The 25,417-nt window shown below is 40.4% G+C and overlaps 1 protein-coding gene across 3 annotated transcripts in view; it reads left to right on the forward strand.

Annotated features, from left to right (window-relative positions):
• Positions 1–1,178: 1,178 nt before the first annotated feature.
• The window catches only part of LOC124867329 (BTB/POZ domain-containing protein kctd15), a 38,698-nt gene continuing 14,459 nt past the window's right edge, over positions 1,179–25,417 (forward strand). The window contains exons 1-4 of one of the 3 annotated variants that reach the window (XM_047363733.1): positions 1,179–2,001; positions 4,258–4,433; positions 12,210–12,354; positions 19,883–20,188. In XM_047363733.1, the coding sequence (XP_047219689.1) occupies positions 1,993–2,001; positions 4,258–4,433; positions 12,210–12,354; positions 19,883–20,188 (636 nt within the window). In that variant the 5' untranslated portion in view covers positions 1,179–1,992. The other 2 variants (XM_047363732.1, XM_047363731.1) reach the window with 2 other exon arrangements.

Raw genomic sequence — 25,417 nt, forward strand, 5'->3', positions numbered from 1 at the left:
AGCGCTAATGGCAGCTGTGGCTCTTTCAGTGGCTTCATCTAGGAGAGGAACGCAGCAAAAACAGCACTGAGTAAAATCTATGGGTTGAAACACAGGGTTAATATAATTAATAGCATAAATAGAATCTTTCACTCATTTTGTCTCGAGACAGGATAAAACCCAGACAGGATCAGGTCTATAAAAGAAGAACATGAAGTTATTTTAAAACAAGAGCTCAGCCGGTGCCCCCTTCCAGGAAGATGTTGCATCTTGAGATCTTTTAGCCCACTTCATGTAGACAGATTCTTTGATTTTTTGATTCTGCGGGTCAAGCAGTTATTATCCTGGGGGGACTAGCTTTTAACCTAACTCAAGCAAAAAAAAAAGTGCCTAGTGTATTTTCTCGGGATATCTTTGTCAGTAATTACAATATGTTTCATGATCTAAAACATTGAGGTGTGACTAAATAAGCGGGTGGCTTTTTTGTAGTGCTGTATGTAAATGTTGGCTTGTATAAAAATCCGACAAATTACAACAACTCACAGTTATGTCTAATAAGATTTCTTAAGAAACAATTGTTTGCAAAACATCCATTCGTTGAAAATACATTATGTATACATTTTCGGTCTCCAAAACTTCAGGGCCCGGGAGTACTGCCTTGACAAGCCCTTACTAAAGTCCGGCCCAGGGTATACAGAGTGAAGGAGACCAAACCTCTGACAGCTTCTTGTAGATCCTGTGAACCAATAACAAGTTTCTACACTGGTTGGCGCCAAATATCAAGAAACCAATGTGACACCTCTGTAACGAAGCCTGGTACAGGGTAATTACTGGGCTCAATGCTGCATCAATTATTCACAGTTATTTACCCACAAATAAACAAACACACAAATAAATGAATGAATAATTCTCTCCAAAGGTGTGCGCACCTGCTTTACCCCCTTTCCGTTTCTTCATTACATCGATCCGGCGCTCGCTTTGTGTCACCCCGTGCTGGGGTAAAAAAAAAAATAACAATTAGCCACTATCTTCTTTTCCAAAAAATAAAAAAATAAAAAGTCTGGAAGCTGTCTGGTTTTTCACTTGGGAGAGAGGAGGAGGGGGATGAAGAAGAGGTGAGGGGTGTTCTGTGCAGATATCTCCATCTAAGCCCTGCGCTATAATTGAAATGGCGCATTTGGCTGCAGGCAGGTTGTGAGGGCGCTTTCTGCAGCAGCATGCATGCATGTCCATGGACGTCATTTGATTTTAATGGCCTGAAGGAAATTTGGCGTTACAACTCCAGACATTAAGGCAGGAGAGGGAGAAGCAGAGAGAGAGAGAAAGAGTGAATGGGGGAGAGAAGGAACACTGAAAGATATTTGTTCAAGGATATCTCTTCATTTTTACATTTTTAACCTGAGACTTCATCAACAAGTTGTGTGCTGCCTGAGTGAAGGACTATGGCTGCTTGCGTGGTTTTAAACTTTCTATTCAGGCTGGAGATGAAGATGCATTCCTGCTAGCTGGACTGCTTGGGGACCTATTACATCAGACGAAATGACAATAATTAAAATCTGCTAAATCTGAATCTGACACTTCCCTGTTTGGATTCCTGCCCCCTCCAAATCACAACTTCATGTCGCTCCACTTTTTCCGTTTGAAAAAGAGAAGTTTTTCTATCTGTGAAGTCACAATTTGAGGAATAGTGTGGTATGACGTTCTCTTCCTTGAGAAAATTGCCCAGGCGAGAGATTGGAGTTGAGCTAATTGTAGCCTAATCCCCGGCCCAGAGGCGCTCGGGCAGCCCGGAGCGAGAATTTTCTTTTTTAGCTCCGCTCTGTTATTTAGAGAAGGATTATTGGCTTTCTTTCCTCTCATAACAAACCACAGGGGCAGTTTTCATTTAGGCAAAGAAAAAAAAGACAGTCAAGAGGCAGGGGGAAAAACGGGAGAGGGATTCCAACAAGAGCGCACATTTTTTACGCGTATCCGAATAAGAGCGGAGAAGGGGGGAAGGAGATCATCTCATCTATGTACAAGGTAAGGACGCTTCCTGTGCGCTTTGGTACAAAGCAGCTCGATGAGGACAGGTCGAGATAGCCTTGCAAATAGAGCCTTTTAAAGCCAGAGAGACTGCCCCCCTCTGAGAGCAGTCGACCCCGGCCACATCCGAACGTCTCTGATAGGTGAAAGAAGCCAATTTCTGCGGCATTTGGGTTAAAAAAAAGATTTGTGTTAGGTCAGCTTCGGTGCGGGGAGCTGGATGTGTGTGTAGTTTTGGAGAAAAGATTGCGGGGGGGGGGGGGGTTAACGCGGACAGCAGCTGGGACTGACCGCCGGCACGGATTTCATCTGGACTCCCCACAATGTTTGAGACGGTAGGGTGATCATTATCTTACTGAATCCAATGCTTTTTGTAGTCAAAGTGCAAGCTTTGCGTCTGCACTGAGCTGCATAGGGGCTGCTGCTGGGAATCAGGAGCAAGCAACTGCATTCGTGTCTTATTTGTTGTTTTTGTTGTTTAAAAGAGTATGGGATTTAACAAGCAGCTGTAAATTACACGTGTATGCATTCTGCTTTTAATTGTGCGCCAGGAATGAGGCGCCATGTTGAGCATTTTGGAGATTAAAGGCAGAGCGCAAGCTTGTGATGTTCGTGTCTATCGAGCTCTTTTTGTTTCCAACCTCGCCGTGCCCTTTTTAATAACAAAAATGTCTAAATGATGAACCATTCGAGTTTTGAAAGTTGCTGCTGTGATTTTGTGGAGTGATTTTCCTGAATGCTGGTATGGGTTAGAAGAGGGGGGTATAGTAAAAAAATGACTGTGCTGATTGAGTAACGTGATTAGAAGCGCAAGAAGGAAAATTATGGGTCTAATTTTTCATTTGTTCCTCATCCAAAACTCGATGCGTGATGTAGGTTAAATGGCTGGACTGGTGAGGTGGACTGAGAGAGAGGCGGAGAGAGAGAGAGAGAGAGAGAGAGGGAGATGCCGGTGATGGGACAGGCCCATGTGACAGAAGCACAAACTTTCAATCCTCTCTTCTTTTTCCCTTTCTGTCTATTTTTTCCCTGGATTAAAAATGTAATCCAGTCCGCCTTTAATGATCCCAGTGGCACCTCTTTCTGATCCTCATCCAGATTCCTGCGGTAAACTGACAAATTCTGTAGATTTAATTGAAGTTTTCTTTTGTATTTTAGCTTTTTATAAAGTTTTTGGTGTTATTTTAAATAACAACCAAACCTGCCAGTAAAGCCTACTTACTTAAACAACAAATTCCTCATATGACCTGAAACACACCTAAAAGGCTGAACTTCATGATCACAATTCGGAAAGGCCTAACAGAGAGCAGGGACGCAGTGGCCAAACTGTGGTTTGTTGGTGAACCATTTATACACAGGTTGGATCCTCTCATCTAGTCTCTTCTGCTCCACTTTAAGCACAACCAGAATCAAATGACGGCGTGTAGAAATGTATGCAAACATTTTCTAAAGCATGAAATCAGTTTATCAAACTCAGCTCCGCTCTGGTCTCTCATGCGTGCTTCTAATAAACAGTCAAACACGGCGTTTCTGGATTCTATCTGTTTTCTTCTTCTCTTTTTTTATTTTGGGGTGAAATTCTCTCCGGAGTTTTATTCACGGCATATAGTCTGAGCAGGACGGTTCAGAGCCAGTGTAGGACCGTGCGCTATGACGCGGTCTGGTGCGTTTTTACGCGTGTTTGGTACCTATAAGTGCAGTCACGTGACAAGCGATCACCTTGGCGTTTAGTGCATTGAACGCATGTGTGTGGTGTGTGTAGTTGAGGAAAAGTTGCACCCACTTACTTCCCCACCCCCACCCGCCCCCGTTCTGACACCCTTTCTCTCAGATTGGTGGTTTGTGCGTCTTGGCGCATCACGTCTAACACATAAGGCGACCTTTAATTAGAATATTGCAGCAGCAGTTTATTTTATCCCCCTGGAGGCTGACACCTAGCATCACCCACACCCCTCCTCTCTCCCTCTCTCTCTCTCTCTCTCTTTCATATCTGTCTATCTTTCTCTCAGCTCTCTTCTCTAATAAGCATCCTCCTATCCTAGCCCGCGGTGCTGCATGAAAAGATGCAAACATACTTAATTAGAGCGGTGGCAATAATTTCCAAGCTAAATATGCGACCAGACAGACATGGAAGCGATCTGATAGCATTCAGAAAGGATATACCCTCTTCTTCTCTGTGCAGGATCACTGTGTAGTGTTTTTCGCCCCTCCTTTACCTTTGTTCCCATGGCTTTTCTCTACACTTGCTTTCAGGAGGGAAGAAGCATGTCACGGCTGTCTCTGACCCGGTCCCCGGTCTCTCCCCTGGCCGCTCAGGGGATCCCTCTGCCGGCTCAGCTGACCAAGGCGAACGCCCCAGTGCACATCGACGTCGGCGGACACATGTACACCAGTAGCCTGGCGACCCTGACCAAGTACCCAGACTCCAGGTAAGAAACATGCATTTAATATCCTTTTCTATCGAGTTATAGTCTGCAGAATGAATAACTTCATTTATGAAGGTTATTAAAATAGACTAACAAATTAACAAGTGATTATATTTAAATGATACAATGTAAAAAGATAAAACACATTTATTCAACCCAGTAATGAAAAACATGTACTCTTTTAAAATCAAATAAACTGATGTTAGTGTTTATTTTTTATTTAAGGACAGCAATAAAATTATTTGACCAGTGTCATTGTGATGTTAATACGTCATTTAGCTGCTCTGCAACTTTTACAATAAAGTCAGTTTAACTGTACAGATGCACTGATCATGTTTTTCCTGACCAATGCCCATTTCTGGTTCTCTTTGTGATTTTATTTTATTTATTTATTTTGTTTCATTCTAAGAACTATTGGACAGAAATGGGGAAAAAATGGTTAATCAAAGGTAGTTTTAAACATTGTTCTTAATTATGAATCAAATCATGTTCCCATTTGACTTCTTAAAAATGAAACTTTAAAAAGTGTATCTAAGTATGTGCTGTTGGTTCATCAATTAAAAACTGAAAATGATGGGCAATTTTCCTTTGATGTATTTACTGAATAGGGCAGAAAATCTATTATATTTCAGTATTTAATCTGCCAATTAATGATCAAAGCCTACCTCTGGCCAATTGATCAGTGCATTTGTGTTTAAAAATTTGTGAAACAACATTTTACTCCACTCTAAAACTGGTAAATTGACGGTTATTGGATTGGTTTTATTATTTTTCTTGTTATTACACATTATCTTAACATGTACCAAACAATTACTAATGTCGGTCATATAGTGCTTTATTTATTTACATAATAATAAAATAGTGTGTTACATATTGACTTTTTGTTGTTTTAGCTTTATTATTATTATCTGTATTCAAACATTGGGCTGGCCTCAAGACAATTCGATACTATGTGAAGCGATGCCTGTCTATAGTGCTACAACTCTTGTCTTAATTTTCAGTTTTTTGCGACACAAGATTAAATCATGAATTAAGTTCGGCAGGAAAACTTTGATGTTTTTCCATCTTGAACTCCAACTTTTCTGCCAGACAAGTTTGTATACATAATGTTGTATGCATTAATTTAAGAGAAGAATGAAAGGACAAGGTTTGATGAGTTGCAACATTTATTCATCTTATTTACATAAATATGCTTTCATTTTTTCACTTCATAGGGGCCATTTTTGAATGTCTGTCACTCATTCCTGACCCCGCCTTCAGCTGCTGCCATGATTGCATATTTAGGTCAATAATTAGGAGATTTACAGCAATTCAAAGTGCTGCACTCATTTTGTTTGCGGGAGCTGGACAAAGATGTTCTAAAATATTAAATCAAGAGATCTGTGGTCATTACACTGGTACTTGAAAACATAAATGACCCGCATCTGGACACAGCTTTGTGGAGGCACCGCTGCTAATAAAGAAGTTTAATACTCACACTTGTACATTTTAGCTGAGATGATTCCAACTTTGCAAGAGCTGGTTGTAATCATCGATTTTGTCTCATTATTAGCTCTCTCCTAAAACAGTTACACCACAACATGCAGCTCTAAAAGCAAACAAAACTAACTCTGAAACCTCTACTGATTTGAAATGTCTCCCTTTACATTTCACAGCATTTGCGTCTAATGCACAGTGTCATTCGTTGCATTGTAGCTCCTTCAGTACTGCATCGGCTGAGTCCCCAGTGGGCCAGGGTAAACATGCACCAGAGGATCTGCCAAATTGGCAACAAGAAAACCATCCATGTAATCCCTTGGTAATAAAATTATGATATTCAGATAGTCTGCTGACAGAAAATACCTGACAGCTTCTTCTTTTATCCCCCTGCAACATGACATGAGTAAAAAAAAAAAAAGCTCAGCCTAGGTAGAGGCTTAATGTCGTTTTTCCTCATCAAGTTGATTTCCTGCGCACACGTTCAGGAGTATTTCAGGTTTATGCAGTGGATAGTTTATCACTTGTGCTGCTGTGCTTCTCCACTGGTGTAAATTTACACCATACAAAGAAGTTATTCAAGCAGTGACACACAAACACACGCACGCACGCACGCACGCAAACACAAACACAATTGAAATGCAGCACAGAGGCACGTCAGAGCATCCAAACAATGGTTTTACAGTGGGAGTAAAGACTAGATATCAGTGTAAGTTGGTTGGAGTGCACTTTCCTCTTTCTCTCATTTGCACACATGCTTCTTGCTTCCTTCCTCTCACTCCCTCTATCTGTCTCTTGCTGTTTCCTTCTACTCTGGATCACACACAAACACACACACATATGCATACACTCACTGTTTCTCTCCCTCTCCCTGCCTCCTCAGCGTACAGTTGCCCTCGGGGCTCCACTTTCCACTGAAGCCAGAGGAAGGAGGGGCCCCTTTTGTGTGAATTAGGATAATGGCTGACAGCAGAAAGCAAAACAATTACACTGGCATGAGCATGTGTGCCGCGTTGAGCCGCGTTCGGTCCAGCAGGGCACCACGGCTGGAGCAGTGAAAACGTGACAACCGAGATAGAGTGGGCTGAAATACTTTTGAAGTCCCTGATTACTTTTAATAGATTGGCCTCTAAATAATGCAGTGTGCCAAGAGAAAGTTAGTCTAGTAACTAATGTGCGGATATTCATCTTCTTCTGTGTGGGCCATATTAAGGGACAGGGGTCATGAAACATTGATGTGCACTCTGTGTAGCTCTCAAAGAGGACAGCCTCAGAAGTCACTTGAACAGAAGCTGAAGAAATTAGGGGAAATGTTCCCGAGACATGGAAACTGTTCTGAAAGGAACACTGGGCGTTTTCTGTAATGGCTTTGGTGTCCAAAAATTATATATCAAGAAAACCTCTGTAGCCTCTACCTGAGAGTTGACCTGAGTAATTTTGTAAAATTGCTTCAGTTGACACAACTTTATAGAAAAACCACACCACTTTCTTTTGGTTTTATTGTGTTCTGCTCTGGCAAGCTATCTTAGAACATTCAGGTGTTTCAGTTAAAGAAAAAATGTCCAAAGTACACACGGGGAGTTTTTCCACTAAATCAGTTGTGATAAACTGGGTCTCATGCTTGTTTAGCTTCAGTACTTTGTACTGTACTTCTCTGGTACCGAAAAACTGGTGCCACCATAACTCCAATTGTCACTACCAAGGGGGGCTGGAGGCAGGCTTGTGGATAGCAACAACCAATCAAAATGTAAAGATTGCCATGTCTAAAGCTCTAGGGTTAGTTTAGTTTGTTATCTGCCTAGTTAAGTATAAAAAAAACTAAAAGGTCTGCTTCAACAAGAATTAAAAAAAAAAAACTTTCACAGTTTATTTTGATATCACCCATCAGGAAATGTAAGCAGGTCAATCCGTCGCTCACAAAGCTGTGCTTACAGCCAATTTTTCAAGCTAAACCCATAAACGTCATTTCCAATTCGCATTATTTAAACATAATTTTTGAAGCAAGTAATTCAGAGCCCGGTACTTCTTTAACAAAATCTGCACTTTCTTCAAAAATCTGATGTATCAAAACCTTTACTTGACTTGACAAGTACAATAAGGTTGTTTTTAGTAGATTTCTTAATTAGTTTTGTATACCTTAAATAGTAAAGTAAAAGCAGCTAAACATTTATAACTGTAGAAGAAACACCTTTTTAATAGACTTTGACATTTATGTCTTTTGTAATTAGTCAATATATAATTTATTGATGTAATGTTATATTTTTACAAAGAGAAGGATAAAGAGTTTTAGTTTTTAAAGTCTATCAGACTTTTAATATTATTAAGTAAAGTTATCAAATCCTGCTGTAGATGCAGTTTAACTGCTTCGTGAGGCACTGGTACTGATCAGAGATCAGCTGGTTGGGACTGTGAGATTAAGCGGATTTAGAGGATCAAATATTTAGTGGTTGAGACATCCCTTAATCATTGTAATGTATCTTCTTTCAGATTTGGTTTAAAAGACAATTTAGATATCAGTTATCAATGCTGATCATACTGGCATTTAATATGAAAACACATTTAGAATTGGACTGAAACTGCAACTGACTTTTCCAGTGTTTAAATTGAATCTCATTTCAATTCTTAATCCCCCATTATTAGTTCTCCTGTCAAAATTTCTAAAGGACAGTGCATCCCAATTCCTCTGTAGGGAGTAAGGCAAAAAGTTTTGGTAGTCCTTAGAAACATACACTTAAAGAGAGTATGTTACACTTTTCAGGGGAACGCTTGAAATTGTGCTTTCAAATAAACTCACAAATCCAACTATTTCCTTTGTTCTCAGTTAACATCTCGGTATAGTTTGATGTGTTTCTATATGTTGTGCTTGAAATGACTGTTAATTATTACAAAATAAAAAATAAAATAAAAAAAATATTTCTTTATTGAAATTCCATAATCTTATCAATCTACTGTGTGATATAAATGTTTTTTTTATACACAACATTTACATTTTTATCTGTAGTGAAATAGAAATATAATTACTGTAGTATAGCTTGACTTAATTATATCTGCAGTCGGACCTATTGTCGGTATGTTTTAAGGATGTTTTAGGAATTATATACCTAAAATTTGCCATTTTGGAACAACTATAACCTGGGTATTATATGCTTTTGTTAGTATATTGAAAATACATTATTACAATCTTAATACTTTGTAAATATGTCATTGTAGATTTATTTTTTATTTGGGCACATTTTGTATTAAAGGCTTGTTTTTACTTAGCAAATTTAACAAAATAAAGTCTGCAGGACTGATAACCATTTACAACTTAGGATCAGGGACAGGAGCCACCTCCAAGTCCAACTCTGTAAATTTCCTATTTAAGCCTCTGATGTCAGAGCGGTTAAGCTTTTGGAGATCCCTAAATGTGTTTGTTTTCTTCCATAGAAAGTTATCTTCATTAAGTGACCCATCGGGTCATAGATTCCGTATAGCATGAGTGAAACATTTGTATGGGTTATTAGCACACCGTCAGAGGACACTCTCAGGCACTGATAGCTGCTGAAGTGATGATCTGTGCTCTCTTCGCAGCTGTTCTAGGAAACCTGAGCTGTCCCTCCGCTCAATAAGCTCAAACACCCCCTTCCTCCTACTCTTTGTTTTTATTTAAGTTTTGTATTTCTGTCTCACTTCATCTCTCTTCCTTCCTCATCTTTGCTCTGTTTTTCTCTTTTTGGTTGCTCCATGTTTTCCTCTCTTAGCCCATTCCTCCCTGCTTATTGGTCTGCTCTTTTTTTTTGTTTATTTTATCTTTTAATTTCTCTACATAACCACTCCCGCACCCTTTTCTCACCACCTACCTGTTAATAACACCCCCGGTCACACCCCCTCCATTCACCCCACCGATTCAGGGATTTAACAAAAAGAGGAAAAACAAGGAGACCAACAGACAAGAGGGAGAGGGAGTAGTGGAAGAGGAAAGAAAAAGAAAAACAGGCAGCATTTTAATTGCTTTTTTTTAAAAAAAGAAAAAAAGTGGAGATGAAAAACAGAGTTTGCCTGGAGGGGTATGGTGAAATTCTAGCTGGAAGAATTGCAAGACCATATGAGAAAGGAACACCCCGGGCCAAACAGGGAGATGAGTATTGGTTTTTTATAAAGCATTTTGCATCGATTTCCAGAGAAAGCGAGGAAGGGAGAGGATGGAGACGGGGTGTGAGAAAAAAAGAAGAAAAGAAAGACTGAAAGACAGACAGACAGACAGGGACGGAAAAGATAAAGAATGGCAGGAGGGGAGGGAAAAGAGTCTTTGCTTCTTTACACAGTTGCGTTAAAGAAAACAGAGCCAGCTAGTTGGACTTGATAGCTCAAGCTCAAAGCCTCAGTAAGACACAAGCTGGTTGTAAATTTACCAAAGTGAATTTGTGGTTGAAGGCAGGACCGCTGTTGGTATCCTGACATTCCTACCCCCTTTTAGTAGAGATGCACCGCTCGTCTTTGTGGGCTGATATCGATTTTCATTATTCTTTGAGGTCTTTCCTGACAATTCCAATTTTGACCAATTCAGATTTTATTGTAAAGACTTCAGCTCATAGGTATCAAACATCTGTCTTGAACCTTAATCTGATATTTACTAAACCCAAAAGTTCCAATTGAACTGCATGCTGATCGTTTATTCGATTATAGACCAAAATGATTGTAGTTCTTAGTTTTGAGATGTTAAATGAATAGAGAGAAAAAAAATATGATTTCTCAGTATTTCACCTTTTGATCGCCAATCAGAGTTGCGCAAGACAAAAAGTGGCCGACTAATTGGTACATCTTTCATTTTTAAGTGTCTCCAACTGAGTTTACCAACTCAAGCCCTCTGTCAGAGGTGAATGAATCATCGGTTGGCCAATTCCCAAATGGATTTTATGATTTCTCTTGTCACCACAGGTTTGTCAGCCAACTTGGAAGCTGTTAATATGATTTAAACCATGATTACTTTAAAAATGATAATGATAGCAATGCAGCAACCTGCCAAGAGCTCCTTCTCTGTAGGCTGAGGTGCTGTAAATGAGTAGTACATTTGTAAAAGTGGTTACATGCTGCTGATTCTACACATTGTTTATTTACACCAACCAGACAATTGTACATAACAGTGAAATGAGGATCTCTAGCAACTGGAAATGAACAAACAGATAAAGTGGACATGTTTAGATGAGATTATTAGAGCAGTGAGAGTGGGACCTGCAGGAAACCCGCATGAAGATGAGGGGGTGGGGATGAATATCTGTCCAAGGGTATCTCGAGGCGTGGCGCCAGCGCTGTGTGATGAAAGTTTAAAGATAATAGCAATTTCGACTGTTTGCCTTGATGAGCCCCTGTAGCCAACATCAAATAAGCTCTTAATCACGCAGTACACTAAAGGACTGAGATAGTGGGCAGCAACAAGTGTCTTATTACTTTAAAAAAAGTTGGTCAAATTAAGGTGAAAAATTAAGTCTTGATCTAGCTACTGTTTTCTTGATAATCATTGTGATTTTCAGTATAAAAAAAGAATTTCTCCAAAATGTTTTCCGGTAACACCGATGTCATTCACACAAATTATTTAGCTTCAACATCTAAGATAAGCGTCTCCTGTCTGTAGGGAATTTTATTTAGTATGCATTTCTGTCATTTAATGCTCTAAACGTTTTGATTTACTACAACATATATAGATATTTATTTTCTATGTATTTATTTATTCAGTGGAGTTGTCAGAGAAGTTGTTATGCTGTGGGATCATCTCTCTTACAAACAAATTGTAGCTTTGTAAAACATCTAATTCAAACATGCAAGTCAAGCAGCACTGCATACAGTAGAGTGCCGCTTCTGAATTCCATTGAAATTCATAAGAAAATTAAACTGTAACAGTAAAATATCATTTTTCGCATGCTTTCCTCATTTTAACATGTGGCCCTTCCCCATTTCCTACCTCTGATTCATTTGTACCCCTCTGACAGATGGAATAATAGAGCTGTAATGCTATATTCATACTATTAATTTCTGTAAGTACAACCAGCAGTCACGTACGTGTGGGTGCGTGTGTGTGTGTTGTTGTAATCTCACTACAGAAGGGACACTTCAAACAAGTCTGGAATGGGATAACTGCGCCTTAAGCCCCTTGTTTCAACCTGAGATGCTAATGCATTTCAAGCTTAGTGCTAATAAAATTGAAAAATAAATGGAGGGTAATTGTTTCATGCATTTGAAGGGAGCTGGCTCATTCCATTATGTGGTTTGTGTTTGTGTGTGTGTGTGTGTGTGTGTGTGTGTGTGTGTATCTGTTTCAATTTTCAGAATCAGTCGCCTGTTCAATGGCACCGAGCCCATCGTGTTGGACAGCTTGAAGCAGCACTACTTCATAGATCGGGACGGCGAGATATTCCGGTACATTCTCAGTTTTCTGAGGACCAGCAAGCTGCTCCTTCCAGAGGACTTCAAGGTATTTATTCACCATGTGTTTCTGTCTGTCTGTCCTGGAAAATCAGAAGTAGTTAAAGACCTTTTTTTTTTTGGACAAATTGATTATTTTTCATTTTCTAGAGATGACATCTTGATGTAATCATGTTAATATTTATTAATGCTTCGCTGTCCTCTCATTGGTTGCATTTTTTTATTTTTTATTGTTAGTTGTGGTTTCCTAATCAACTACTCTGCAAAATTGTTCACACCACTTTTATTACTTTACTACCAAAAACTTCATTGTACTTTATTTGAGTTTTATGTGATACCCTAGCACAAGGTAGTTTATTTTTATACAATTATGAAGTGGAAGGAACATGTAGTCTTGAAAGTTTTCCGTGACACAATGTTTCTTTGTTAGACAAAATGTTTCATTTGGTTCTCAGCTGACTGGAGCACCTTCTTCCACAAGTTTTTTCTTTCACGGCTTGTAGCAAATTGCAATCAGGACGTTTTGGAGCTTTCTTTCAACAATGGCTATTGTCCTTCTTTCCATAAAGGCCAGATTTTTGTAGTACACACCTGTAGATATGCGTTCCCACCTGTTCTGTAGATCTCTGTGGAAATTCTCAATAACTTTACCCATGCACTCCTTGGCCTTCATGATGTTTTTTGCTCATTGATGTTTTCTAATGAACCTCTGAGGTCTTTACAGAACACCTTGAGTCATGATGAGCTTTAATTACACGCTGGTAGGCTCTATTTACTAATTAGGTGACTTCTCAAGACAGCTTATTGCACTACATTTTTTTAGGGTATCACAGTAAAGGGGAATTGATATATACACCTCACATTTGGATTTTCTATTCTTTGTTAGTCTCACATAAAACACCAATAAAATACATTGTACTTTGTGTAACATGCCTAGATGGGAAAAACCTTAAGGGGCATGAATACTTTCCCAATTAATTGCACAAACATTCTTCAGTGCACTTGTACACTTCACGAACCACCGAATCCATTTCAACCTTAGAGAGAGAACTCACACTCCACTGACCAAGTTTATGAAGTAAAAACAGTCACCATAAATTATTGTTCCTTATCACACTTGGCCCATATAAGACAAATGCGAAGCACGTTTGTAAACACACACTGTCTAGTTGTGTATCAAATAATGTTTTGCACATGTCAGTTTTCTATCAGTAGTGTTTTTTTGTATTACAGCAGCTTATTTTTAAATGTGTTGTAATATAAAGTATAACATCTCAACCAACATTCATGCACACTATCATACGTGGCTTTTGCATGAATGGCTGCATATCTGTGCCTGCAGCTGCAACCTTCTTAAGGTTGTATTCGGTGATACAGTTTCCTAGGTGTACTCTTCTTTTCACTTCTCAACCTTAAAGTTGTGCGACCTTTTCACTCATTCATCCTTCCCCACAAGGTAACAACGCAAGACCAAATCACTCAGAGCTGGGGGCGAACTCCATGGGCACCATGGATAGCAGAAACAAGAGCCAAACCTCAAACAGCAGAACATGACATGAAAGCCCTGTATATTTTGGCAGAAGATTGCCTGACTCATAGCTGATTACTTTTTTCCTTTTTGCATTCATCCCCCCTCCCCCAGGCTTACCCCCTCCCCCTTGCCCCCCACCCTCAATTGCTTTCTGTGAAGTCTTGACAGTCCAATCAGGCACCATGGTTTTTACAGAAAGCGTTAGACTTCATTGTTTCGACTCATTACGACCCACTCGCATAAGCTCGTGTTGATCTGCATACCTTTCGAATTTGCGTGAAGCCAGAAGAACAAAATGCAAATAGTGCGAGGCGGAATTGAGCATGTCCTTATCTGAACACAATCAGGTTTGCCGTCGCCCCAGGGCTAGGTCTGTTTCTGCTGCTGGCAGCCACGGCGCAGTGTGTTTTGCTAAATCAATGTGAAAGTCTGAGCAGAATAGGAAAAGATTTTTTTTCAGCTTGTATCAGTGGAAAAAAACATTCCCTATTAATATCCACTACTTGGCTCATTATTCAAACTACAATTAATCAGAAGAGTGTAGGCAATGCTCAGTCATATGGAGGGTATGGTTTAAAGCGGAGCGAGTTAGTGACGTTCGTGTCAGATTATTCAGTTAAGTCGGTTTCCGCTTTGTTTATGTATAGACTCAAGCTTTGTGTTTCTATTCCTGTGACTGATCTGCATTATATGGGAGTCGGCTGTATTTTTTTTCTCAGTGGCTTGTTTAATCAACAACCTGCGAGCCTCTACTTGTGTGGTTTTAGTCATTGTATTGGTTTAAGACACACAGCTGGTCTTTATTAGTCCAACTCCCTCATAGTGACATTCTCCATCATTTTTCTCTCCTTCTTGTCTTTATCCATCTATCCCTCCCCCTGTCCTTCCCTGAAATGTTGCCTTGCCGTCGGGCTATCAGGTCGGATCATTATTTTGAAGCTCAAACGGGCTGTCTGGACATAGGATTGGGGGATGAATCGTCTCGTAGAGCTGGCAGCGGTAACAGCAGCATCAGCAACCAGGACAGAGCTGTTGGCCTTGTCTCCTTCTCATCCTCACCTCAGCGCTTAGGATTTACTCTGTTGTTTTCTGCGCTGCTCAGGATGACTAAAGTGCCTCGCAGACAGACCCCTGTTAAAAACATATCCATCCATGGCTTCAGACCTGTGAAGGATGAGGAGCTACACTTTGATACAGAGAGCTGCCTGAAGGGGGGCGTCTCGCTATGAGTTTTGTCAGCTGCAGCAAGAAGGCCGGCAGAGAGAATAAAAAAATAGACGGAAAAAGGAGGAGAAAAAAGGGAAAAAATGGACACGCCATAATTCGTTCACGATCTAAAATCCTAAATATTAGAACTTGAGCCTAAGATGTGTTGCGTCAACTCTAAGACCCGATGGAGTTGTATTTGGGTGTTGTTTTCACGTCTTAGATGAAAGCGCAGTTTAGACGAAGGGGTAAAGAGTCTGGCAGAAGCAGGGGGGTTAATGAATACGCTGTTTGCTGCCATCCTCTGATTCTGTGTCCAGCAGTGGCCCAAAGATGTAGAGCTGGAAAAAAATAAAACATAACCACAACTACAGTGCCTTGCAAACATTGTAATACCTTTATACCTGTTTTTCATTTTGTCACATTGCAACCACAATCCAATGTTTTATTGAGCATTGATGACAAACATAAGGTAGTGCATAGATGTTAAGTGGGGGGAAGGCGATACATAGTTTTAACATTGTTTTACCAGGTAAAATTATAAAACATGGTGGGTATAGGTATTCAGAACCCTTTACTCTAATACCCCTACATAAAATCCAGTGCAACCAAAAAAACTGTTAAGTCACCTAATTAGTGAATATAGTCCACCTGTGTATAATTTATTTTCAGTATAAATCCAGCTTTAAAGAGAAAGGGGATCCAGCAAAGGTCAGTGATAAAATTGTGGAGAACTGTAACATAAAGTTATGTTATAAAACAATATTCCAAGCTTTTAACATCTCATAAGGACAAATATTAGTCATGCCTCTCATAAATCTGGCCTTTAGGGAAAGAAGAAAAACATTGTTAAAGAAAATGTCTAAGTTTCCTGTTTGCCTTTTGCCACAAACCATGTAGGGTACACATGTGCAAGTATCTTCTCTGGTCAGACAAATCCAACATCAAACTTCTTGGCCTAAATGCAAAGTGCAATAGGTGGTGAAAAACCCTGAGCATACCTCTCCTACAATGTCGATCAGGTGTCACAGATGAAAAAAGGGAAAAATGGGCAGAAGTTTCAGTTTTTAGATGTGCAAAACTGGTAGAGACATACTCCCAAAAAACTTGTTGCAGACTTGCAACAAAAGGTGGTTCGAGAATATGTTGAATCGGGAAAATTGAAATGCTGAAATACACACTTTCCAGATTTTTATGTGTGAAAAATTTAAATCCAAATCCCAAATGTTCAGAGTATGAACACTTCTGCAAGGGACTGTGCCATTTGTGTTCACTGGATGAAGCATATACTTTCTGCCACTACAAATTTGCATTGTCCAATTTTTTTAAAGGTTTTTGGATGCTGATGTTTGCCACATCTCCTTGTTTGGCTTATAAATATAAACAGGCAATGGTTCCAGCCAGGATCTCAGCAACATGTGCATCATGTAGGGAAAATATCTGTGCGTCAGGGATGACAGTTCGCAAACAATGAATGGATTAAGTTGTCATTCTTTTTCCTTGTGAGACACTAATCAGAACACAGATGGATTAATTACTGATTGTTTAGCAAAAAGATTTGCAGGGTTTAGATGTAACCTAATTAGATCTTGTTCCAATAGGAGCTTAACATCGCGCCACAAGCTTTATTAACATAACCCCCAATACGCTCTCCAACACCCCCCCATCCACCCACCCATATGAGGAATCTATTAAAAAGCCTTCTTGGCTGATAACTGTCCTCATGTTCTCTTGCACATTTCTTCCGCTTCCCCTGTATTTTCTATAGTAGTGGTGAATGATGGTGCCATCTGGTCTTGTGGGAAATTAGAAGCAAGCGCACCAGGGGAAATAGCCCCAAGCTAGCCCTGCCCCGAAGTGAGAGGCAAGCAATCTGCTGCAGACTGTCTGCACACAGAAATGCACCATCACACTTTGCTGGAGCACCACTGATGGCCTTTCTGGAGTCAGCTCACCAAAATATGCTAAAGGCCAGCACAGCTCTGCCAAGAGCCGCTATGGAGGAAAGCTACAGCGCGGCTATGCTTTGTTTACTGAGAATGTTGTCCTGCTGGTCGTAGGCCATCACTGATCTTAGTTTATTGTTCCTCTCTGCCGAAACTGTACTGTCACTCTGCAAGGCAATTAAGTTTATATTTTATCTTCTCAGGCTGACTTCAGTTCTTCTATTTACATGTGAGAAGCACTACTCTCATGATATAGTGCTTTGCAAAAGTATTCACATATAACCACATTACAAGCACAAACTAATATATTTGATGCAGTGGGATAGACCCACAAAAGGTGGGTGTAAATAATTGTGAAGTGTAAGTAAAATGTTTCATAGTTTTAAAATGTTTTCAGTGTCGTTTAATCTGCTCAGCATCAAGAGGACCACTAAAACATCGCAACAAATCAGGGACTGTTGAAAAATGAAAACTGGAAAGAGTATGTAATAATGGTCACCCAATAAACCATAGGCAAGGAGAGCATCAATCAGAGAAGGAGCCATAATAATAATATAAGAGCTGCAGAGGGTCAAAAGCTCAGGTAGGCTTCAGCTTTTAGAGAATAGTGTCAAGGTGGAAGAAAACCACAAAAAGTCCTGTTTGAGCCATGAAGAGCGGACAGCAAATACAGGTCCTTCTCAAAATATTAGCATATTGTGATAAAGTTAATTATTTTCCATAATGTCATGATGAAAATTTAACATTCATATATTTTAGATTCATTGCACACTAACTGAAATATTTCAGGTCTTTTATTGTCTTAATACGGATGATTTTGGCATACAGCTCATGAAAACCCAAAATTCCTATCTCACAAAATTAGCATATTTCATCCGACCAATAAAAGAAAAGTGTTTTTAATACAAAAAACGTCAACCTTCAAATAATCATGTACAGTTATGCACTCAATACTTGGTCGGGAATCCTTTGGCAGAAATGACTGCTTCAATGCGGCGTGGCATGGAGGCAATCAGCCTGTGGCACTGCTGAGGTCTTATGGAGGCCCAGGATGCTTCGATAGCGGCCTTTAGCTCATCCAGAGTGTTGGGTCTTGAGTCTCTCAACGTTCTCTTCATAATATCCCACAGATTCTCTATGGGGTTCAGGTCAGGAGAGTTGGTAGGCCAATTGAGCACAGTGATACCATGGTCAGTAAACCATTTACCAGTGGTTTTGGCACTGTGAGCAGGTGCCAGGTCGTGCTGAAAAATGAAATCTTCATCTCCATAAAGCTTTTCAGCAGATGGAAGCATGAAGTGCTCCAAAATCTCCTGATAGCTAGCTGCATTGACCCTGCCCTTGATAAAACACAGTGGACCAACACCAGCAGCTGACACGGCACCCCAGACCATCACTGACTGTGGGTACTTGACACTGGACTTCTGGCATTTTGGCATTTCCTTCTCCCCAGTCTTCCTCCAGATTCTGGCACCTTGATTTCCGAATGACATGCAGAATTTGCTTTCATCCGAAAAAAGTACTTTGGACCACTGAGCAACAGTCCAGTGCTGCTTCTCTGTAGCCCAGGTCAGGTGCTTCTGCCGCTGTTTCTGGTTCAAAAGTGGCTTGACCTGGGGAATGCGGCACCTGTAGCCCATTTCCTGCACACGCCTGTGCACGGTGGCTCTGGATGTTTCTACTCCAGACTCAGTCCACTGCTTCTGCAGGTCCCCCAAGGTCTGGAATCGGCCCTTCTCCACAATCTTCCTCAGGGTCCGGTCACCTCTTCTCGTTGTGCAGCGTTTTCTGCCACACTTTTTCCTTCCCACAGACTTCCCACTGAGGTGCCTTGATACAGCACTCTGGGAACAGCCTATTCGTTCAGAAATTTCTTTCTGTGTCTTACCCTCTTGCTTGAGGGTGTCAATAGTGGCCTTCTGGACAGCAGTCAGGTCGGCAGTCTTACCCATGATTGGGGTTTTGAGTGATGAACCAGGCTGGGAGTTTTAAAGGCCTCAGGAATCTTTTGCAGGTGTTTAGAGTTAACTCGTTGATTCAGATGATTAGGTTCATAGCTCGTTTAGAGACCCTTTTAATGATATGCTAATTTTGTGAGATAGGAATTTTGGGTTTTCATGAGTTGTATGCCACAATCATCTGTATTAAGACAATAAAAGACCTGAAATATTTCAGTTAGTGTGCAATGAATCCAAAATATATGAATGTTAAATTTTCATCATGACATTATGGAAAATAATGAACTTTATCACAATATGCTAATATTTTGAGAAGGACCTGTATGTGGAAGAAGGTGTTCTGGTTTGATGAGCCCAAAATTTAGCTTTCTGGGTGACATGTAAAGCACAATTTGTGGCAGAAAGCTTACATTGCACATCACCTTAAAAACATCAACCCCATGGTAAAACATGGTGGTGGCAGCATCATGCTGTGGGAATACTTTTCTTCAACAGGAACAGGTAAGATGTTCAGAGTTAATAAGAAGATGGATAAATACAGGGCTTCACTCGAAGAGCACCTGTGCTGCACGAACAGTTTTCACTACTAATGAATGGCCAGAGTGCATATAAAGGTACAGCGGTCAATCCTGGACTAAGAAGAGAACAGTCTTGTTCAAGCATGCAATATCTTTGGTTTGTGGAAGTAAGGACAAAAGATCAACCGTTCACTTCCAAAACACATAACACACACACAGAGAGAGAGAAAAAACACATATAGTATATCCCCCCAGTTAATATGCCTAATTTGCACTGTGCTGCATATGTGCTGGATTTTGTCCTTTTGACCTTGGTGGAGAGATGTAATGTAGTGAAAGACACAGTGTGTTAGTCACACTTATAGCCAAGAGGACTGTAACTCATCGCTCTAATCTCCATGTTGATCTGTCTGTGCAGGACTTCCACCTGCTGTACGAGGAGGCGCGTTATTACCAACTGACACCCATGATCAAAGAGCTGGAGCGCTGGAAGCAGGACCGCGAACAGCGGCGGATGGCACAGCCCTGCGACTGCCTTGTGGTCCGGGTCACACCAGACCTTGGTGAGAGGATCGCCCTGAGTGGGGAGAAGGTCCTTATAGAGGAGATCTTCCCTGAGACTGGGGACGTTATGTGTAACTCTGTCAATGCTGGCTGGAACCAGGACCCGACGCATGTCATCCGCTTTCCCCTCAACGGCTACTGCAGGCTCAACTCCGTCCAGGTAATGCATCAATGCGCTTTGATTTAGAAGAGAGTATTTTTGATACATTAAAGCTTTTTATAAAAAACCTAAGCACAGTTGCCCGTCTCACATTTATCCATTTTCTAAAAAAAACATTGAAATCTGACTAATTAGCCACAGAGTTGCTGTTCACGAACGCCCACCCAGTTTACATCATCCTCTCATTACTACAGGAGAACATTTTTAGCTGTTTGAAAAATGAAAGATGTGCCTGGATGAGCTTCGGGGAAACACAGTCATCATAAAGAACATTCCAGCTTTAATATGGAATAAGTCTGATCAAGTCTAGTCAATAGTTATCTACAGTAGCTTCCCATTATCAGCCAGTCTTTTTGTCCTTCATTGAATAGTATAGTGGGTCTGGGTGCCTTGTAGTGTTAGTGGCATATTTACTCTACAAAGTGGGAAAAATTAGATACTGCGCTTGTGCAGTTGATTTTATTAAGTCAGTGGCACCACAAACTGTATCTGGACAACTTTTAACAAGATAAAGATGACAAGGATAAAGAGGAAAAAAGAAATTATTATTCATACTGCTGTTGATATTATTAATAATACAATGTGTACTAATATTAAAAGAGATTCTTAGAATTAGAACATCAAAATATCTGTTTTGTAATAAAGGTTAATTTGCATCAAAATGTTGGTGTAACACCACAGTATATGCAATATAAGTAGAATATTTTAGCATTTGTTTTTTTTTCTATTAATAAAATTGTTCTTTTAACTAATCAGAAACAGACTGGCTTTACACTAAATGGGGTTACCAACTCTCACCCTTCTGGATTGAGACTCAAGCTTTTCCTCTATTTCTCAGTCAGCCCAGATTACACTACAAATAAGGAGCCTGCCTGTTCTCAAAGCCAAATACTTTTACCATACTGGCAGTTTTAGCTTTATTTTTTGTTTTGCAGCCATGCAAAATCCGCTTTTAAAATGATAGTTGTGCATGTACACAACTGGAGATATCTAAAATTGTTTAGGAATTAGCTTGTAAAGTTGTTCGTTATCAGATCCAATCAGCCTCATTTAAAGAGCAAGCTGATTACTCAAGGTTTGGCTATCCAACAGGAAATTATTTGTTAAATAACTTAAAAGAAGCTTGTTCATTAAAACATTCATTTTGTAAATAGTTCAGTCCCCTTAATGTTCATAATGACAAACCTGGAGCCATATGTTATTCCTCTGTTTTGTGACCACTTTTTAAACTACTGACTGCACCCAGATCTCCGTCTCATTCTATGTGAGCTCCACTCAAAAGTTGGCAACCCTGTTTATCCAATAAAAACCTGCATTGAGCTAGCTGAGCCTTTTCCACCACCAAACATTTGACATTGTCAAAAAAAAGAAAAACATGCTGGTGTGATTTTTAGTCATCCTGGTGAAAGTAGCCGAAGAAGTTTCAACTCAGGTACTTAGTGGTCCAGAAGACCCCTGGAAACGGTTGAAATGTCTTCAAGAATTACAAGAAGTCCAGTTGCTTTTGATTCCGTTCTTTTGAAAAGAAAAACATGTGAAAGATTGATCCCCACAGTGTCACTTTAAATTTGTAGAGATGCACATTATTGCTTCAAACACTTTCTGTAGCCGTTAGCATCTTGGATACTATCATCTTTTCAGGTGTGAGCAACTGCATGAACATCTTATTGCCATGCAAAGTGCACATTCTCAACATTTGGAATAAGGCATTGCAATCAGTCCCTGGCCTTGTTATTAATTCACACACTAATATTGTGATGATATATTGTGGCACCCCTTCTTAGAGGTCCATGGATTGTTAATTGTTAAAAAAATCTTCATTCTGTATCAGTTTCTCTTTACTGCATGGAGCATACCTGAGAGTGTTATTGTAGCTACCCAAGCAGAAAAACAGCAGCGGTCACCTTCAGAATGAAGCCAGCATAGTAGTATTTTCATGCAGAATTAACACTTGATGCATGTTTCATTTTGGATTTCTTTTTTTGTTTTGTTTTGTTTTTACCACTGTGGTCCAGTCTGATAAATATGGTAAGTATGTATGTTTAATTTATATTTATGGTATTAATTTATTCACCAAACTCATATCTTTGATTTAAAAAGACCACTGGCAGTCTTTAGCCTCTTTTGTCGAAGCATAGTTCATTCTATTGTTGAGATACTATATAAACTACCTCAGAAAACTACTTTCACAGTTGTGTTAACCACTGAGATCTGAAAGCGAAAGATTGAGGGGGGAAAGTAACAGTCTCACACCACGGGCTCGATATAACACACTTAAGAGCCTACAGCCACGAACAGACTAACACACAGAGGAGCCTTCACCCCTCCAGCACCCAGAGAGAGCCTCTCCAAGGCAAGCTAGTGCACTCTGACACCTCTCCACCTCGCCCCTCACCATACACCCCCTGTCGGTGTGAGAGACCACCTCCAGGGAGGTGAGCGCAGCGTGTGGGACAAAGCATGTGTAGACTGCGGCCATGTTTTCCTGCACAAAAAAATGAAGAGGAATGGAAAGGGGGGGAAATGATATGCATAATTTACGTTTTACTCCTTTTTAAGACACAGCTCCTTTTTTTAAAAAGACTCCAATATAACACTGCTTAGGGCAATTGAAATACACGTATTGCATTTTTTAATACCATACTTACAATTTCTCAAACAGCCTAAACCAGTTTATACTTCCTTTATAGATTTTTAAATGACTTACAATATAATTAATTGGCTGCATCAACTAACACAACAGTCTCCCACTCTGTTTACCAGCGAGACTTGTTACAGGATGTGTGCTCATCTGACTAACACAATTTGAGAGGATACTTTATTGTTTCAGCTTTTTGTTTTATTATAAGGCTGCTCCTGTGAAGGCGAGGTGAGCTGAGATGTTCCTCTCAGAACAAACCGCTAATGGCAAGAGTAGCTGGATTGTTAAGGTTTTACGGGGAGTAAAGCCCCAACATTCACTCATACCACAGCGTCTCTCAGTTAAAGTGGTATGACCAGTACTAGGAAAACCTATTTTGGGGTATTGTTGTTTCATATTATTAGTATTGCACTGCCTTGCAAAAGTAGTCAATCCCCTTGAAGCTTTTCACAAGTTTTAACCTCAAACCTTCATGATTTGTATTGGTGTTTGATGTGATAGAACACAGAAATTCAAGCCAAACTGTTAAGTCAAAGGAAAAGGATATATACCTTTAAATCTTTTTTACAAATGAAAATCTGAAAAGTGGGTCCTGCATTTGTACTCAGCCCCCTTCACTCAGAAAGTCATCTACTTAATATATAGTCGACCTGTGTGTAGTTTAACCCTATTATAAATATAGCTGTTCTGTGAAGGCTTCAGAGGTTTGTTATGAAATGTTAGTGAACAAACAGCATCATGAAGACCAGGGAAGGCAGCAGACAAGTCAGGGATAAAGATTTGAACATCTCATGGAGTAGCGGCCCATGGCTGTCCAACTAAGAAGAACATTAATCATAGAAGCAGCCAAGATGCCCATTGTAACTGCAGATATCCGTAGCTCAGGTGGGATAATCCGGCATGATAGGAAGCAGTAGTCCACCCCAAAAATATGCTCTTTGTGTAAAAGTGGCAAGAAAAGGCAATCAGCATTGCAAAACTGCAGTATGCCATAATTCATATAGGGACACAGCAAACCTGGACAAAATTACTCTGGTCAGACCCTGGTTGGACTTTTTGGCTTACATGCTTACGTGTGGGGTGGAAAACTAACATTGTGCATCACCCATCAACATACCATCCCCACAGTGAAACACGGTGGTGGCAGCATTATGCTGAAGATCCCTTTCTTCAGCATGGACAGGGAAGCTGGTCATAGTTGTTTGGATGGTGGAGACTTGAGACTATGGCAGAGGTTCCCCTTTCAGTTAAAGTCCACACCTAAATCCAATTGAGAATCTATGGCAAGATTTTAAAAATTGGTCTTAACACATGTCCTTCATCCAGTCTGGCTTAGCTTGAGCTATTTGCCAAGAAGAATAGGCAAAATGTCACTATGTAGATGTACAAAGCTGAAAGAAATACTATAAAAGACATCCAGCTGTAATAACAGCGAAGGATGGTTCTACAAAGCACTTAACAAGGGGGCTGGATAAAATTGTACACCACTAACATCTTTTGTTTTCCTTCCAAATTATAATAACGCTCTACTTTGTGTTAGACTATCACATAAAATCCCAGTAAAATATATTGAAGTTTCTGGTTGTACTATCACAAAGTGTGAAAAAGTCCTAGAGTAATAAGTAGTTTTGCAAGGCACTGTATTATTTGCATGCAGAGCATTAATGTATGTCTGTAAAAATATAATTACTGACTAAATATAGCATCCAAGCAGCAATCTGTGATTGTGTTTTAGCACACGTTGATATTGCAGTGACAATTATGGTACAATATACTGTGCAGTTCTAGTAGTGGCAGTGGCATACATACAACAAAATAGGTCCATTAAAAACATAATCAAAACAGATGCAGGGTTTAGCTCACTGAGTCTATGCAGATAAGGATGGAAAGAGCAGATGGAGCTGTTTTTTTGTTGTAAGGGGAGATCTTTCTGAATAACTTGCTCTTTATGTCATGCAGGTATAAAAACGTACTCGTACTCGTACTCGTCGTCTTCCGCTTATCCGGGACCGGGTTGCGGGGGCAGCAAACTCAGCAGAGACGCCCAGACGTCCCTCTCCCCAGACACCTCCTCCAGCTCCTCCAGATGGAGCCCAAGGCGTTCCCAGGCCAGCCGAGAGACATAGTCCCTCCGGTGTGTCCTGGGCCTACTCCTGGTGGGACGTGCCTGGAACACCTCCCAAGGAAGGCGTCCAAGAGGCATCCGGTATAGATGCCCGAGCCACCTCAACTGGCTCCTCTCGATGTGGAGGAGCAGTGGCTCTACTCCGAGCTCCTCCCGGATGGCCGAGCTCCTCACCCTATCTCTAAGGGAGTGCCCGGCCACCCTACGGAGGAAGCTCATTTCAGCCGCTTGTATCCGGGATCTCGTTCTTTCGGTCATGACCCAAAGTTCATGGTAATAGGTGACGGTAGGAACGTAGACCGACCGGTAAATTGAGAGTTTCGCTTTGTGGCTCAGCTCTCTCTTCACCACAACGGACTGGCACAGCGTTCCCATTACTGTGGCAGCCGCACCGATCCATCTGTCGATCTCCCGCTCCATTCTTCCCTCACTCGTGAACAAGACCCCGATATATTTAAACTCC

The sequence above is a fragment of the Girardinichthys multiradiatus genome, chromosome 4 (genome assembly GCF_021462225.1).
Source record: "Girardinichthys multiradiatus isolate DD_20200921_A chromosome 4, DD_fGirMul_XY1, whole genome shotgun sequence".
Taxonomy (NCBI): domain Eukaryota; kingdom Metazoa; phylum Chordata; class Actinopteri; order Cyprinodontiformes; family Goodeidae; genus Girardinichthys; species Girardinichthys multiradiatus.